Source organism: Pelophylax lessonae (assembly GCF_965119305.1).
Source record: "Pelophylax lessonae genome assembly, chromosome: 6".
Classification (NCBI taxonomy): domain Eukaryota; kingdom Metazoa; phylum Chordata; class Amphibia; order Anura; family Ranidae; genus Pelophylax; species Pelophylax lessonae.
The window spans coordinates 269,952,154-269,966,552 of NC_138773.1; the positions used below are offsets into that span (position 1 = coordinate 269,952,154).

A 14,399-nucleotide genomic window follows, 5' to 3' on the forward strand; every position below is an offset into this window, starting at 1 on the left:
GCAACATTACCCGGGACATTTATTTCCTAAAATGTATGTCCAAGCAAAGTACATTTCTTGCCTACTCACCACCTCCGACTCCAGGTCTTCAGTGTCGCAGACATCCCAAGTCTCCTGCGAGGTGTGGGAGTCACCTGCATGCGGCCTGCGGCTCCCTGACACCCGCAAGTGCCACGCGATATCCTGGCTGTCAACTGAGCTGTCAGGACGGAGCCGATGCTTCCTGTATAGTTTCGGCTCCGTCCTGACAGTCTGAGTCACAGGCGGAGTGATATCAAATCCTGATAGGAGACTCAGTCTCCTCACAGGCGGAGTGCATTTGATATCAACTTCACCTGTGACTCAGAATGTCAGGACTGACCAAGAGAGGAAGCATCGGCAACATGCGGCACTGCTCCTCACACTCTCGCTCCTTTGCTGTCCTGTGTCTCGAGCCAGCATTTCCCGCCAGCAGTGAGTACTACTCACAACAGTACCAGCCAGCATTGAGTACTACCCACAACAGTACCAGCCAGCATTTCCCACCAGCAGTACCAGCCAGCAATAGCCAAAGCAGTACCAGCCAGCATAGGACAAGCCAGCAGTACCCACAGCAGTACCGGCCCGCAGTACCAGCCAGCAGTAGCCACCAGCACTGAGGGCGTGGAGTGCCACCTCCCTAAAATGAGGTTGCCACCTCCCTGAAATTAGTTTCTGCAGGTTGGGATGTCTGGTGTCGTATTCCGTGAATGTTACGGCAGTAGAACAAAATCTGTGCCATTCAAATATACAGTACACAGGAACAGCACAGGATCCAGCTGCTGGTAATCAGTAGCTGGAGAGAGGAGCTCAGGAGTGGCTTCCCGCCAAAGCTATGGGATTCAATAGACGTAAAGATGCTTGTCCATGTAGACAGGCGGGAGTGTACACACAAGAGTAACTAGCAATATGCATGATGGAAAAATGTGTTTCGTTCATTTCGGATTCGTTTATTAAATTCTTAATTTTGTTACATCATATTCGTTAAGTTAGAATGGTTCATTTTCGGAATTGGTTTCACATATTCGGATTCAATTTATATATTTTGTTATTTTCAAATCAATTTAAAATTAAAATTTCAAAATTAAAAATTCAGAAGATGGCTTTATTTGTTCTATTCTATTATTTTCTATTCTATTTGTTATATTCTACTCTTTTATTTTCTAATTTATTCTATTCTGTTTTATTCTATTCTATACTAGTCGATACTAGAAAATAATACTTGGGTGATCTGGTAAGCAGCCAATCCATTTATATTCTGTGGTGACCTGCACACTGGTGTTTTTCGTCTTCAACGGTTTCTTGTGGATGTAACAACCACACTACTTACTGGGACTTGTGGCTCCTTGAATCTTTTATCCATTATATCTCACAATAATATTGAGGATTTTGTTTTGACACCGTCCTATATTTTTTCCATTCTTCATTGCATGGACTCTTTTGTTATACACATATTGGACACTTTATATGCTTTTATGTATTTTTTATTTTTCACTATATATTCACATATATTTTGATTGTTGCAATTGCATTTATTCATTTATAATGTTCTTTTTGCACTAATGTCACGATTTATGATATCTATTTCACTTTTAAAAAAAGTTTTTTTGTTTAGCACAGCACATATTACTATTTGATACCGTATGGGAGTTTTTCTATGATTCCTATGTGCTGCAGCTTGTTTTTTGATTTATAAGTTGAATATCATTTACTAGCGCGGAATTTTCACACACTTACCTAGAAAATAATACTATTTTCGATTCTGTTCTATTCTATACTTTTCTATTCTATTCTATTCTTTTTTTTTTTTTTTTTTTTTTTAATTATTCTTTTCTTCTCTGTAAAGCAGCATAAGTAGCAATCATCATCTTGTTTCATTTTATACGTTACTGAATTGTATACATTTCACATTCAGATAATTCATTTTGTTATAATTTGATTCAAATTTATTGAAATTTGTTACTATTGTGATTCAGAAATTTAGATACATCCAAATCTCCAAATAATGAAAATTTTGTCCGAATTTCGATTTGTAACAAAATGAATGACACGTGTCTAAGAGTAACTACATGGTTCCCGGTAAGGAGGTGGAGTCACCTGAAGACAGGATCCAGACAGGGAGGGATTTTCATAAGAGAATATGATATCATCGGTAAGCTCGGTATTTACTAGAAAGGGGAGCACCGGACCCACTGAATAGGGGAGCACCATAGTCTTCACTCTAAGAATCATCCAACCGGTCGCACCTGTGATTTTGGCACCTCATCACTATTTTGGACTGATATACCTCTATGCGCTTCTTAAGGACTCAGTGGATGTTTTTTCTTATGCATTTTTGACCACTTTCTTTGCGCATTTTTTCACTAGCACACTATTGATTTTGAGATATTCTGTGTATCAATCACTTAGCCACCATTTTATATAATTATTTTTTTTCAGCATTTTTTATTATTAATTTTTTGGATTTATTTTCCTCCATCTGTGGCCCACCCCATTGTCATTTTTGGGGAACCATATTGGGCACTCTCTCTTCCCAGGCTTGGGATTGAGGTTTCTTTTCCTTTTTTGCACATGTCACTTTATGGTCACTCAAGTCACTGTAAAATTATTTATATATATTAATTTTTTCTACTCTACCTTTTTATTATCACTTATACACCTGTGTTACATATCACCTAATAGCCACTGCACTATAATACCATTTTTGAATTTATATATTTATTTATTGTTTTAACACCACCACTTCACCCTCACTTGAAGGGCACTATATATATATATATCTTTTACTAGAGTATATTGTGGATGTATATGTCACCTTCTTTTTTGCATACCTATTTACTTTTATACATTTAAATATTGGGCTTTAGGTTTTATGCTCTTACACTTTATTCCTGTTTTTACCTCATTTAAAACCTCACTTATTTATTCAATATTCATTTTTTCAAACGTGCATAATAGTTATAATATTTGTGACATCTGTGTTGTCTATACTAGCTTCTACCTTCCACACTTCTAAACGCATATATTGGCAGCGCCAAGCACTTCTCCTTTTTCCTCTATATATCTAATATAATCTCTAGTGGGTTATATTCTGAAGTGGGCTGCAGTCAATCGCTTTCTACCCCCTCCCTTCGATATTTTCCTAAGCGCGGATTCTTTTCCACTCTTGATGATATCAGGCATGGTGTTCTACGAAGAATAGACACAAACAAGCACTTTTTTCTTTTTTGGGTTGGTGTCACTTTAAACCTTCAAATCTGAACTAATCCAGCAAATAGGTTCAATGGAAGAGTGTAAGACAAGGCAGGATCACAAATGAGAAACAGGGAGAGACTCCTATCACCCCATTACAGGATGTGCCTTCCCAGGACCCTTTGTGGCAGGATTACCACACTTCCTGCATGGCATTAAAAGTTCATTTTTTGATTCCACACATTTCCTAAAGATGTTATCACTGTCTAGTTACTTAACCACTTAAGCCCCGGAAGATTTTACCCCCTTCTTGACCAGGGCCTATTTTGCGATTCGGCACTGCGTGACTTTAACGGACAATTGCGCGGTCGTGCGATGCTGTACCTAAACGAATTTGACGTCCTTTTTTTTCCACAAACAGAGCTTTCTTTTGGTGGTATTTGATCACCTGTGCGATTTTTTTTTTGATCATGCGCTATAAACAAAAAAAGAGCGTCAATTTTGCAAAAATAACAATATTTTTCACATTTTTTTTATGAATTTCCCCCCCAAAAAAAAGTAAAAATCTAAATTTTTTTAACATTTTCGGCCAATTTGTTTTATGCTACATATGTTTTGTAAAAAAAATTGCAAAAAGCATATTTTGATTGGTTTGTGCAAAAGTTATCGCGTTTACTAACAAAGGGAAAGATTTTTGTCATTTTTGTTGTTGTTTTTTTTAACGCGTAATGGCGGCGATCTGCGATTTTTTTTGCGGTACTGCGACATTGCGGCGGACAGATCGGACCCTTGACTGACATTTTTGACACTTTTGGGGTTACCAGTGACATTACTACAGTAATCAGTGCTATATATATGCACTGTTACTGTAAAATTACACTGGCAGTGAAGGGGTTAACTTTTTTTTGAGAGGGAGGGGTTAAGTGTGTCCCTAGGGGCGTGATTCTAACTGTGATTGGCTGTGGCTTGAGGTGTAGGAACAGTGATCAACGGTCCTACATAGTAGAACCGTATGATCACTATTCCTACACAGGGGAGAATGACAGGCGGCTTGTTTACATCAGCCGCCTGCCTTTCTCCCTCTGCACCCGACGATCGCCGAGTGACCGGCGGACATCGGGTCCACCGGTCACATGCGCCGGGGGGGGGGGTACGTGACCGAGCGGGAGCGTAAGTGGTTAAACACACTTTTCCCATTTGTGAAATGCATGGTGTAAAAATATCCAATATCTCATTGACAGATGACATTTTGAAATGGTTTGACAAGTCGCCAGTAACATTCACAAATTGGAGACAGGAGAGGATCACAGATGAAAACTTAAACACGTGCGTGAAAATGAACACACTGACAGGAGAGTGGGACTTCACTGAGTGCGACCGATTTACAGAATCAGCAACATTGTGTAAAACAGCACTGCGTATGTACAAAGATTCTGACCATATCCATCTGAAAGATTATTATACAGCTAAGTGACCAAATGTATTTAAAGAGATTGTGCCACAAATGTTAAAACATATCTCAAGCTAAATCTAAAATGTTTCTATAGCTTTGGATAGGGTGGAGAGAGTGGAACATCTGCATCTAGTTATTCCTGCTATCCGTGGCTCTGTCAGAGAGATTTTCCTCCCTTCCTGTCCTGCTAACCATGGTTTCCAGTCAGGAAATGGAGGAAATATGTCACAAGGATACAGACGGAACTCAAACTGTAGGAACTGGGCTGCACACTTTTTTATTTTTTATTTTAGCAAGCAGATCAATGACCACTCACATTGCTAAGCCATCCACCTCTGGCCACACCTCCAACGCGTTTCAGCCTTTGGGCTTAATCATGGAGACACAGACTGAAATGCAAACCCGAAGAAGGGGTAGGGAATAAAAGCACCACTCCACTTCTAAGAGTCCAAATTAAAGTGTTTGTAAAGGTAAAAATAAAACAAACATATCTATAATTACCTGCTCTGTGCAATGGAATTGCACAGAATGGCTGCAAACCTCCTCTTTTAGGATCCCCAACAGCACTCCTGGCCCCTCCTCTATGTCCAGTATGAAAATGATCCACAACCACTACCCGGTGCAACTTCAGAAAATTGGAAAAGTATGATTCACTGTGTAGGGTCATGAGGGTCAATAATGTGCCATCTATAAGCTACTTAGGTACCTACCCTGTATATCTTGAAAGATGCACTCAATGCAGATATAAAGACCAAAAAATACAACTCTGTAATCATGAATACATCAATAAATGTATTGTTCAATGCAAGAAGTGCAAATATCTGAATATGACCTTGTATCAGCCTCTTGAAGTCTACTGTTCAGTCTGTTCAACAGACCTCAAAGTGGGGGAGACAAAAGCAACAAAAGGTGCCAATAAGGTGCACGGCAGTGTGCAAGGAGCGTGCTGATAGAACAAAAAAGCTAAGTGACAGAGAGATTATCCCATTAGTAAGCTTACAGTGTGGGCTGGGGACCTGAAAGTGTGCAACAAGAAGTATAAAAAAAAAAATGAATATAGTATATGTTACATGTGTTATATGTTCTTATTTAGCTGTTTGCCTGGAGTTCAGCTTTAATATTGCTTACCAGCTTACTACTTTGCTTTATCAAGTGAGCCTACATATTTTACCAACAAAATTAGAATGTATAATCCAGCCTAATGGCCAATTTGCCATAAATAAAATCATTAATTTAACTATTTTTATTTCAGGTCCTCAAGAGAACAATAAAAAAAAGGGTAAGTATATGAAGTTGGTTATTGAAGTGGGTTCACTGGTTCTTTGCACACTACTCAGCTAATGTGTAATAGATTTTAGGGCATCCCAAAGATAATCCTGGGTGGAAACACAGCAACTGAAATTACTAAAAATTATGGGTGAGTTTAGGGTTTGGCCCAAACCCCCCAACATTTACCTGTTCGGCGGGAGCCGAATGTCATGAATAGTAGCAGTATTACTATCACTTTTATACAGGACAGCTTCCCTCTGTCAATGGTTGTTAAGAACACCAACGGGTGCAAGCACTGCTCAGTCCTTAACAACCATGACATTACTGGCCCTATTCACTTACATGGCCAGGAATATCGAATTAAAATAGAGGGAAAATATGTTTTAAAGGAAGCAAATCCAGCCAAAACATCTAAGGACTGGAAATGTTCTGTTCTCGCTACTCGTTAGCTCCTGGAGTGCATGTAGCTAAACATACAGCTTAAACCTTAAATCCTAAAATAACCAGACTGTCTGTAACTTCGGGTCTTTATTACAACGAACCGATGGTGGTCATATAAGAATAGGATGTACACGCGGTGAAACTAGAAGTAAACAGATAAATGAACATATAATAAGTACATGAACATAAACAAATGTCCATTGAATACACAGTTAACAATCTTTAAGCATATCAGCAATGCTGCCTCAGGATAAGGATTTCCTCAGAAACTTGGTGCAGGCTTAGCTGACTCCCATGTGTTGTGTTCTAATGGAGAATGTAAAAAAGAACTTGCAGTAGGAGGTGGAGCTAGTTACCAGTGATACAACAGGAAATGTGTAATACCATAGAATACTGTCCATCAGTAGTCTTTTGCTAGAGTGGCATCTTGTGGACAATGTTGGTATTACAAGTCCAAAGGATATTATTTTTTTCTTATAGGCTGAAGGCATGACAGGAAAGCGGCAATGTATTACATGTTTTTACACTCCTGTGTACTTCTTTCCATCTACCATCAACTATGTACAGCGCCTTGAAAAAGTATTCATACTCCTTGAAATTTTCCACATTTTGTCATGTTACAATCAAAAAAGTAAATGTATTTTATTGGGATTTTATGTGATAGATCAGCACAAAGTGGCACATAATTGTGAAGTGGAAGGAAAATGATAAATGGTTTTCACAATTGTTTACAAATAAATCTGTGAAAAGTGTGGCGTGCATTTGTATTCAGCCCTCCTGAGTCAATAATTTGTAGAACCACCTTTCGCTGCAATTACAGCTACAAGTCTTTTTGGGGATGTCTCTACCAGCTTTGCACATCTAGAGAGAGACATTTTTGCCCATTCTTCTTAGCAAAATAGCTCAAACTCTGTCAAGATTGGATGGAGAGCATCTGTGAACAACAATTTTCAAGTCTTGCCACAGATTCTCAATTGGATTTAGGTCTGGACTTTGACTGGGCCATTCTAACCAATTCTTATGCTTTGAACTAAACCATTCCAGTGTAGCTCTGGCTGTTTGTTTAGGGTTGTTGTCCTGCTGGAAGGTGAACCTCCGCCCCAGTCTCAAGTCTTTTGCAGACTCTAACAGGGTTTCTTCTAAGATTGCCCTGTATTGGGCTCCAACCATCTTCCCATCAACTCTGAACAGCTTCCCTGTCCCTACTGAGGAAAAGCATCCCCACAACATGATGCTGCCACCACCACGTTTCACGTTGGGAATGGTGTGTTGAGGGCAATGTCCAGTGTTAGTTTTCCGCCACACATAGCATTTTGCTTCGTGGCCAAAAAGTTCAATTTTGGTCTCATATGACCAGAGAACCTTCTTCCACATGTTTGCTGTGTCCCCCACATGGCTTCTCGCAAACTGCAAACAAGACTTCTTATGGCTTTCTCTCAACAATGACTTTCTTCTTGCCTCTCTTCCATAAAGGCCAGATTTGTGGAGTGCACGACTAATAGTTGTCCTGTGGACAGATTCTCCCACCTGAGCTGTGGATCTCTGCAGCTCCTCCAGAGTTACCATGGGCCTCTTGGCTGCTTCTCTGATTAATGATCTCCTTGCCCAGTTTGTCAGTTTAGGTGGATGGCCATGTCTTGGTAGGTTTTTTAGTTGTGCCGTACTCTTATCATTTTCAGATGATGGCAGTTGCGGCTGGTACTCAAAATTTTTGGGGGGAGCAAAAAGAAAAATGTAATAGGTATTGCTTCGCGTCAAAAAACACAGTAACAAATTGCGTGACTTTGAGGTCATGGTACAGGAGATGGTATAGGTATGGCACAGGTCATGGCACAGGTGATGGTAAAGGCATGGCACAGATATGGTATAGGCATGACACAGGTCATGGTACAGGAGATGGTATATGCCCCCTTTCAATGCAGAGACCAGCGTACATGCCCCCTTTCAATGCAGTGACCAGCGTACGTGCCCCCTTTCAATGCATAGACCAGCGTACATGCCCCCTTTCAATGCAGAGACCAGCGTGCGTGCCCCCTTTCAATGCAGTGACCAGCGTACGTGCCCCCTTTCAATGCAGAGACCAGCGTACGTGCCCCCTTTCAATGCAGAGACCAGCGTACGTGCCCCCTTTCAATGCAGAGACCAGCGTGCGTGCCCCCTTTCAATGCAGAGACCAGCGTACGTGCCCCCTTCAATGCAGAGATCAGCGTGCGTGCCCCCTTCAATGCAGAGATCAGCGTGCGTGCCCCCTTCAATGCAATGAACACTGTGCTGTGCCCCCTTCAATGCAATAATCGCTGTGCTGTGCATCCTTCAATGCAATAATCACTGTGCTGTGCCCCCTTCAATGCAATAATCACTGTGCTGTGCCCCCTTCAATGCAATAAACACTGTGCTGTTCCCCCTTCAATGCAATAAACACTGTGCAGTGCCCCCTTCAATGCAATGAACACTGTGCTGTGCCCCCTTCAATGCAATGAACACTGTGCTGTGCCCCCTTCAATGCAATGAACATTGTGCCGTGCCCCCATTAATGCAGAGTTCTGCGTGCGTGCCCTTTTCAATGCAGAGCGCCACAGCATTGTCCCCAATCAATGCAGAGCGCCACAGCATTGTCCCCAATCATTGCAGAGCGCCACAGCATTGTCCCCAATCATTGCAGAGCGCCACAGCATTGTCCCCAATCACTGCAGAGCACCACAGCATTGTCCCCAATCACTGCAGAGCGCCACAGCATTGTCCCCAATCATTGCAGAGACCAGCGTGCGTGCTCCCTTCAATGCAGTGTGGGTTCCCCTGAGACCAATGCACTTACCTGGTGGAGGCTCGGCTCCCGGCGGCGGCTTCTCCCCTCCTCGAGACTCCGTCCTCTTCTGCGGCGGCTCAGCTCCTGGCAGCGGCTTCTCCCCTCCTCTAAACTCCTCTTCTGCGGCAGCGGGAAGGTGACCGGGCGGTGACGATGAGTGACTGATGCACGCACCGGCACCGCCCCCAACGAGGTCAGCAGGGATGTCCTGAATCATGATTGGTCCAGGCTGGAGTCTGGACCAATCATGATCCAGGACATCACAAAAGGGGAAGTGCCGTAGCGCAGTGCTCTGTGCCCTGGTGACCCCCCAGAAGGCAGCCAATCGGCGCCTCTGCCGGGTGGAAAACCCCACCCCCCACCCCCACCCCATAGCCACCAATGAGTCCGTTTTTTTTTTATTTTTTTTTTAATCTTTTTTTTTTTTTCTTTTTTTTTGGGGGGGGGGGGGGCGGCCCCTGCCCCTGCGCCCCCTATCGGACAGCTGCCACTGGATGATGGATTGAACAGTGCTCTGTGAGATTTTCAAAGCTTGGGGTATTTTATTTATTTTTTTAACATAACACTTCTTTAAACTTCTCCACAACTTTATACCTGACCTGTCTGGTGTGTTCCTTGAGCTTCATGATGCTGTTTGTTCACTAAGGTTCTCTTACAAACCTCTGAGGGCTTCACAGAACAGCTGTATTTATACTGAGATTAAATTACACACAGGTGGACTCTATTTACTAATTAGGTGACTTCTGAAGGCAATTGGTCCCACTAGATTTTTATTAGGGGTATCAGAGTAAAGGAGGCTAAATCTAAATGCATGCCACACTTTTTAGATATTTATCTGTAAAAAAAAATTTGAAAACCATTTATCATTTTCCTTTCACTTCACAATTATGTGCCACTTAGTGTTGCTCTATCACATAAAACCCCCATTTACGTTTTTGGTTGTAACATGACAAAATGTGGAAAATTGTATGGGGTATGAATACCTTTTTAAAGGCACTGGAATGTAAGTACTGGCCTGATTTGATAGGAATGGAATGAACTGCTTAGCCCAGCCATAGACGGTTCAAATCTCAGCTGTTTCCTGTTAAACCGGCCAAAGTTTGAACTATGTATGGGCAGGCTGAATGTACCAAGTTGATGAATTGATCAACTTTGGTACAACCAGCCTGCTGGGTTTACTTGAGAGTATCGATAGCGGCTGCTAGTAATAATTACTGTCTTCTCCCAGCGGAGATGACCAGGGGTTGATGGAAAAAAAAAAAATTGCTTGATTCTCCCATCAACACATTCAGTGTTGATAGGGGAACCCCTCCTGTTGCTATTCTGACAGTGGGAGGTTTCCCAGCCCTCAGAAAACATTGATCACTGCTGGCAGCTGTAGACGCCAGCAGTGATTGCATGAAAAAAAAACAGCAGGCTGGTTGTACTGAAGTCATTCGACTTCAGTACAACCAGCCTGCCTATAGATGGATCAAAAATCAGCCACTTCAGCAGGAATTTCGATCCATCTACGGCCAGCTTGAGACTCTGGACTTTCTCCAGCTTGTTGGGCACGTGACTATTGTTATAGCATTGAGCAAATGGTGTCTGCCAAATTGGGGGATTAGTGCCAATCAATGAAAGGCTTGTCTTCAAGGTGATCTCTTTGGTTGATACTACTTGGCTAATGCTTTCACAAATCAATGGACGGAACCTAGAGCCCTGTTTTCCGAAGATGACATTTCTGACCTTGTTTAATGTTTTTTTGTGAAAGGTAAAATGAGGCAGGATTGGTACAATAACTTATGTTTTTCATATGGTCTGCTTTAAAGAATATGTCAACCTAACATTTCATATTCCTGGTATGTGCCTTGCTGTACCATGTATGTGTATGAAAAAGGTATCATGTCTATTTTGTATTGCTTCATTTGTGTGAAATTCCTGGTGCTCGTGCCAGTCCCTCTACTTTCCTAATAAAATAGAAAAAACTCACCACACTAGGCATGACATGAGAGCACAGCTTGGTCAGTTCTCTAGCTATGCTGGGAACTCAGCCTGCTCTCCTCCAATAGTCAGACTTGTGCTGACACACCCCCTCTGCTCAGCCATTCACTGGGAAGACCAGTGTGCTGCTGCTTCCCCTCCGACTCTCGCTCGCTGAACTCCTTGTGCAGCTGAGAGCAGAGAATGTGATCACTTAAAAAAAATGATACAAAAAGGTATTTATAATTTTTTTTTTTATGTATACTCAAATAGGTTTTGCCTTTCATTTCTTTTAAACTGCAGGAATGTGGAGACTGCGCTCAAATTATTAATGCATAGTGTTAAATGCTTGAAAATTCTTATATAAATCAATTAAATCACTCTAAATAAATCAAAATAATGTCATTACTTTACAATCTGATTATAAGCCAGTGAGTTGCCCCAAAAGGTGCTTAAATCATAAAGTGACTGTGCTTAGAACAATTATTGCAATGCATAAATTAGTCCTCAGTGATTTTGAAAAAGTGCTTAGTGCAATAATTTTATACAGTACGTGAACAATCCTAAGTGATTTTGTAAAGTGCTTGGTGCTCAGTGATAAAACATATCCAAGTGCAAGATGAATGTGGGGAATCCGTCACCGAATGTTCAGCCCACTTACCAGACGACCCCTTGAGGTCTAATGTGGGTAAATGGTCTCTTTATATGGCTCCCGGTGTTCCTTGGAATACCTCAATAGGAACTGTGTCCTCTCACTGGGATGGGGATGTTGTCTGGGAGTCTGATTCATTGTATGGGGAGAGGCTGTGGAGGATTCCACTTTGTATCTCGTTGGTGTGGTGGTCTCAAAATGTCGCAAGAAAAGTGAGGAAACTCATGGTGTAGTATGTAGAAGTAGTGTTTTATTAAATATAGTAGTCACTTACATTAAAATTCCATGTAAACAGCCGGATCGTGGAGCTGCAATGGCGATGCTGGTTTGCGTTCCAAAAAGCCGGAAGTGACGTAGGGCATAGCACGGGACCCGACGCGCTTCGTCAGCAAACGTCTGACGTTATCAGCGATTCTGATTCGGTGACTGATTCCCCACATTCATCTTGCACTTGGATATGTTTTATCACTGAGCACTAAGCACTTTACAAAATCACTTAGGATTGTTCACGTACTGTATATAATTATTGCACTAAGCACTTTTTCAAAATCACTGAGGACTAATTTATGCATTGCAATAATTGTTGTAAGCACAGTCACTTTATGATTTAAGCACATTTTGGGGCAACTCACTGGCTTATAATCAGATTCTAAAGTAATGACATTATTTTTATTTATTTAGAGTGATTTAATTGATTTATACAAGAATTTTTTAATCATTTAACTCTATGCACTAATAATTTGAGCGCAGTCTCCACATTCCTGCATTTTCACAACTCACTGTTGTTCGACTTGCAGCTCAATTATTCTTTTCTTTTCTCACGTTTGCATATTTTTATTGGTCATATTTTTATTGGTCATAATTTCTTAGGCGCGTTTATTTGTCATTTCTTTTAAACTGAATGGTTTGTTTTACAAAGTGAGGGTTTATATATACTTTAATGGATTTTTTATTTTTACTATAAGGCTGCTTGCTAAACAAAGCTGACAGATGTTAAATCTTATTCTGTATATGGAGCATTACCTTTGTGGTCCCAAAGTGATGATCTTAATGTGAAACATTCTCTTTCAGGTCAGCAAGCGCTGATGATTAGCCTGGTCATTGCATTTACAGTAATTGTACCATCACTACTACTACTGTTATTCATTCTACATAAGAGAAAAATGTTACTCTCTGGATTTCCATCAAGGCATCTACCAGGAGCAGCACAGGTTCTTCCATATAGTGATGATGATATACTGGTGGACACAATGGAAGGAGAGGACAGTGCCTGAACTGGAGACCATTAATAAGTTAACAACAGTCCCAAGACTGCACATCATACCGGTATCTTCAACTGTAAAATGTGGCAACCTTAAAATGAGCCAGTACTTTGCAGGTTCATTGTATATTCCACCCTCCACTAGTCCTGTTTTCATTCACACACTCCCCCACTGCCCTGTTCACTCCCACAGCCAAGTGAAGTAGTCCTGTGTAAGCGCCAAGTCGGACCAGTCAGAACTTACACAGGGCTAAGAACCTTTCCCAACATGGCAGCACAGGTCCTGCAATTGGCCATTCAAGAGTATAATGTTATGTCATGGAAAGAAGAGGAAAGAGTCACATGCCGGACATACCTGGAATAATTAGCTATTTCACTTGGCTCCAGTGGGCAAAAGGGACAGCAAGGGAGATAAGGGGAATGTAAGTAGCAGTAGTGTGGGTGTTAAGGGAGCCTATCAAGTGAACCTATTACTCTGCCTTGAATTGACAAAGCACATGCTCAATTTAACAATGATAGTAATCAACACTATGAAATAATACCTTACTCTATACAAATAAATAAAAAAAACTATAAAGAATTTCCATTCACCTTCATTTATTGGTAACTGAAGAATATGACTTTGCTACAACTGTAAGCTATAGATACAAATGGACATGTTGGCACAAAAATGATTTCCAAATCACTAAATGCAGTTATATTATTATTTATGGCCTTAGTTCACAATTATCACACAATTCCTAAATCACTTGCCATATGCCTTGTGTTAAACCCCCAGAATAAAGATGGAGACTGGTCACTATTCTCTAAGGCTGCACATCATCTGCCTTGGTATGTACTGGAGCCCAGAGTATCAGAGCTAAAAAAAAAAAAAGACAGCAACAGTCCTGGGCTGAATAGGCAGAGTAATGAGTTTTTTCCACACAATAGAGGTGAACACATACAGCTGGCAAAAGAAGTATTGAACACGTCACGGTTTTTCTAGGTAAATATATTTCTAAAGGTGTTATTGACAAGAAATTTTCACCACGTCGGTAGCAACCCAAGCAATTTATACATACAAAGAAACCAAAACAAGTTCAGAATCCACGTTATGTATAAATAACATGGAATGACACAGAGAAAAAGTATTGAACAAATGATGAAAGGGAGGTGCAAAAAGACATGAAAAGCCCAGACACCAGCTGAAATCTATCAGTAATTATAAAGTAACCCTGCCCCTTGTCAGTGCAAATTAATATCAACTGGCTCAGTCTCACCTGATGGCCTATATAAAGGTGTCTCATCACCAAGATGTCACACAAGAAACATCTCATCATGGGTAAAAGCAATTTTTTTTTTTTCC

At 41.0% G+C, this 14,399-nt stretch overlaps 1 protein-coding gene across 1 annotated transcript in view; it reads left to right on the forward strand.

The window, feature by feature from the left end:
• Window positions 1-13,599, forward strand: part of CD302 (CD302 molecule) — a 31,114-nt gene extending 17,515 nt beyond the window's left edge. The window contains exons 4-5 of the mRNA XM_082260093.1: window positions 4,452-4,632; window positions 12,833-13,599. Of these exons, the coding sequence (XP_082116219.1) occupies window positions 4,452-4,632; window positions 12,833-13,067 (416 nt within the window). The 3' untranslated portion in view covers window positions 13,068-13,599. The remainder of the gene's footprint in view (window positions 1-4,451; window positions 4,633-12,832) is intronic.
• The last annotated feature ends 800 nt before the right edge of the window (window positions 13,600-14,399 follow it).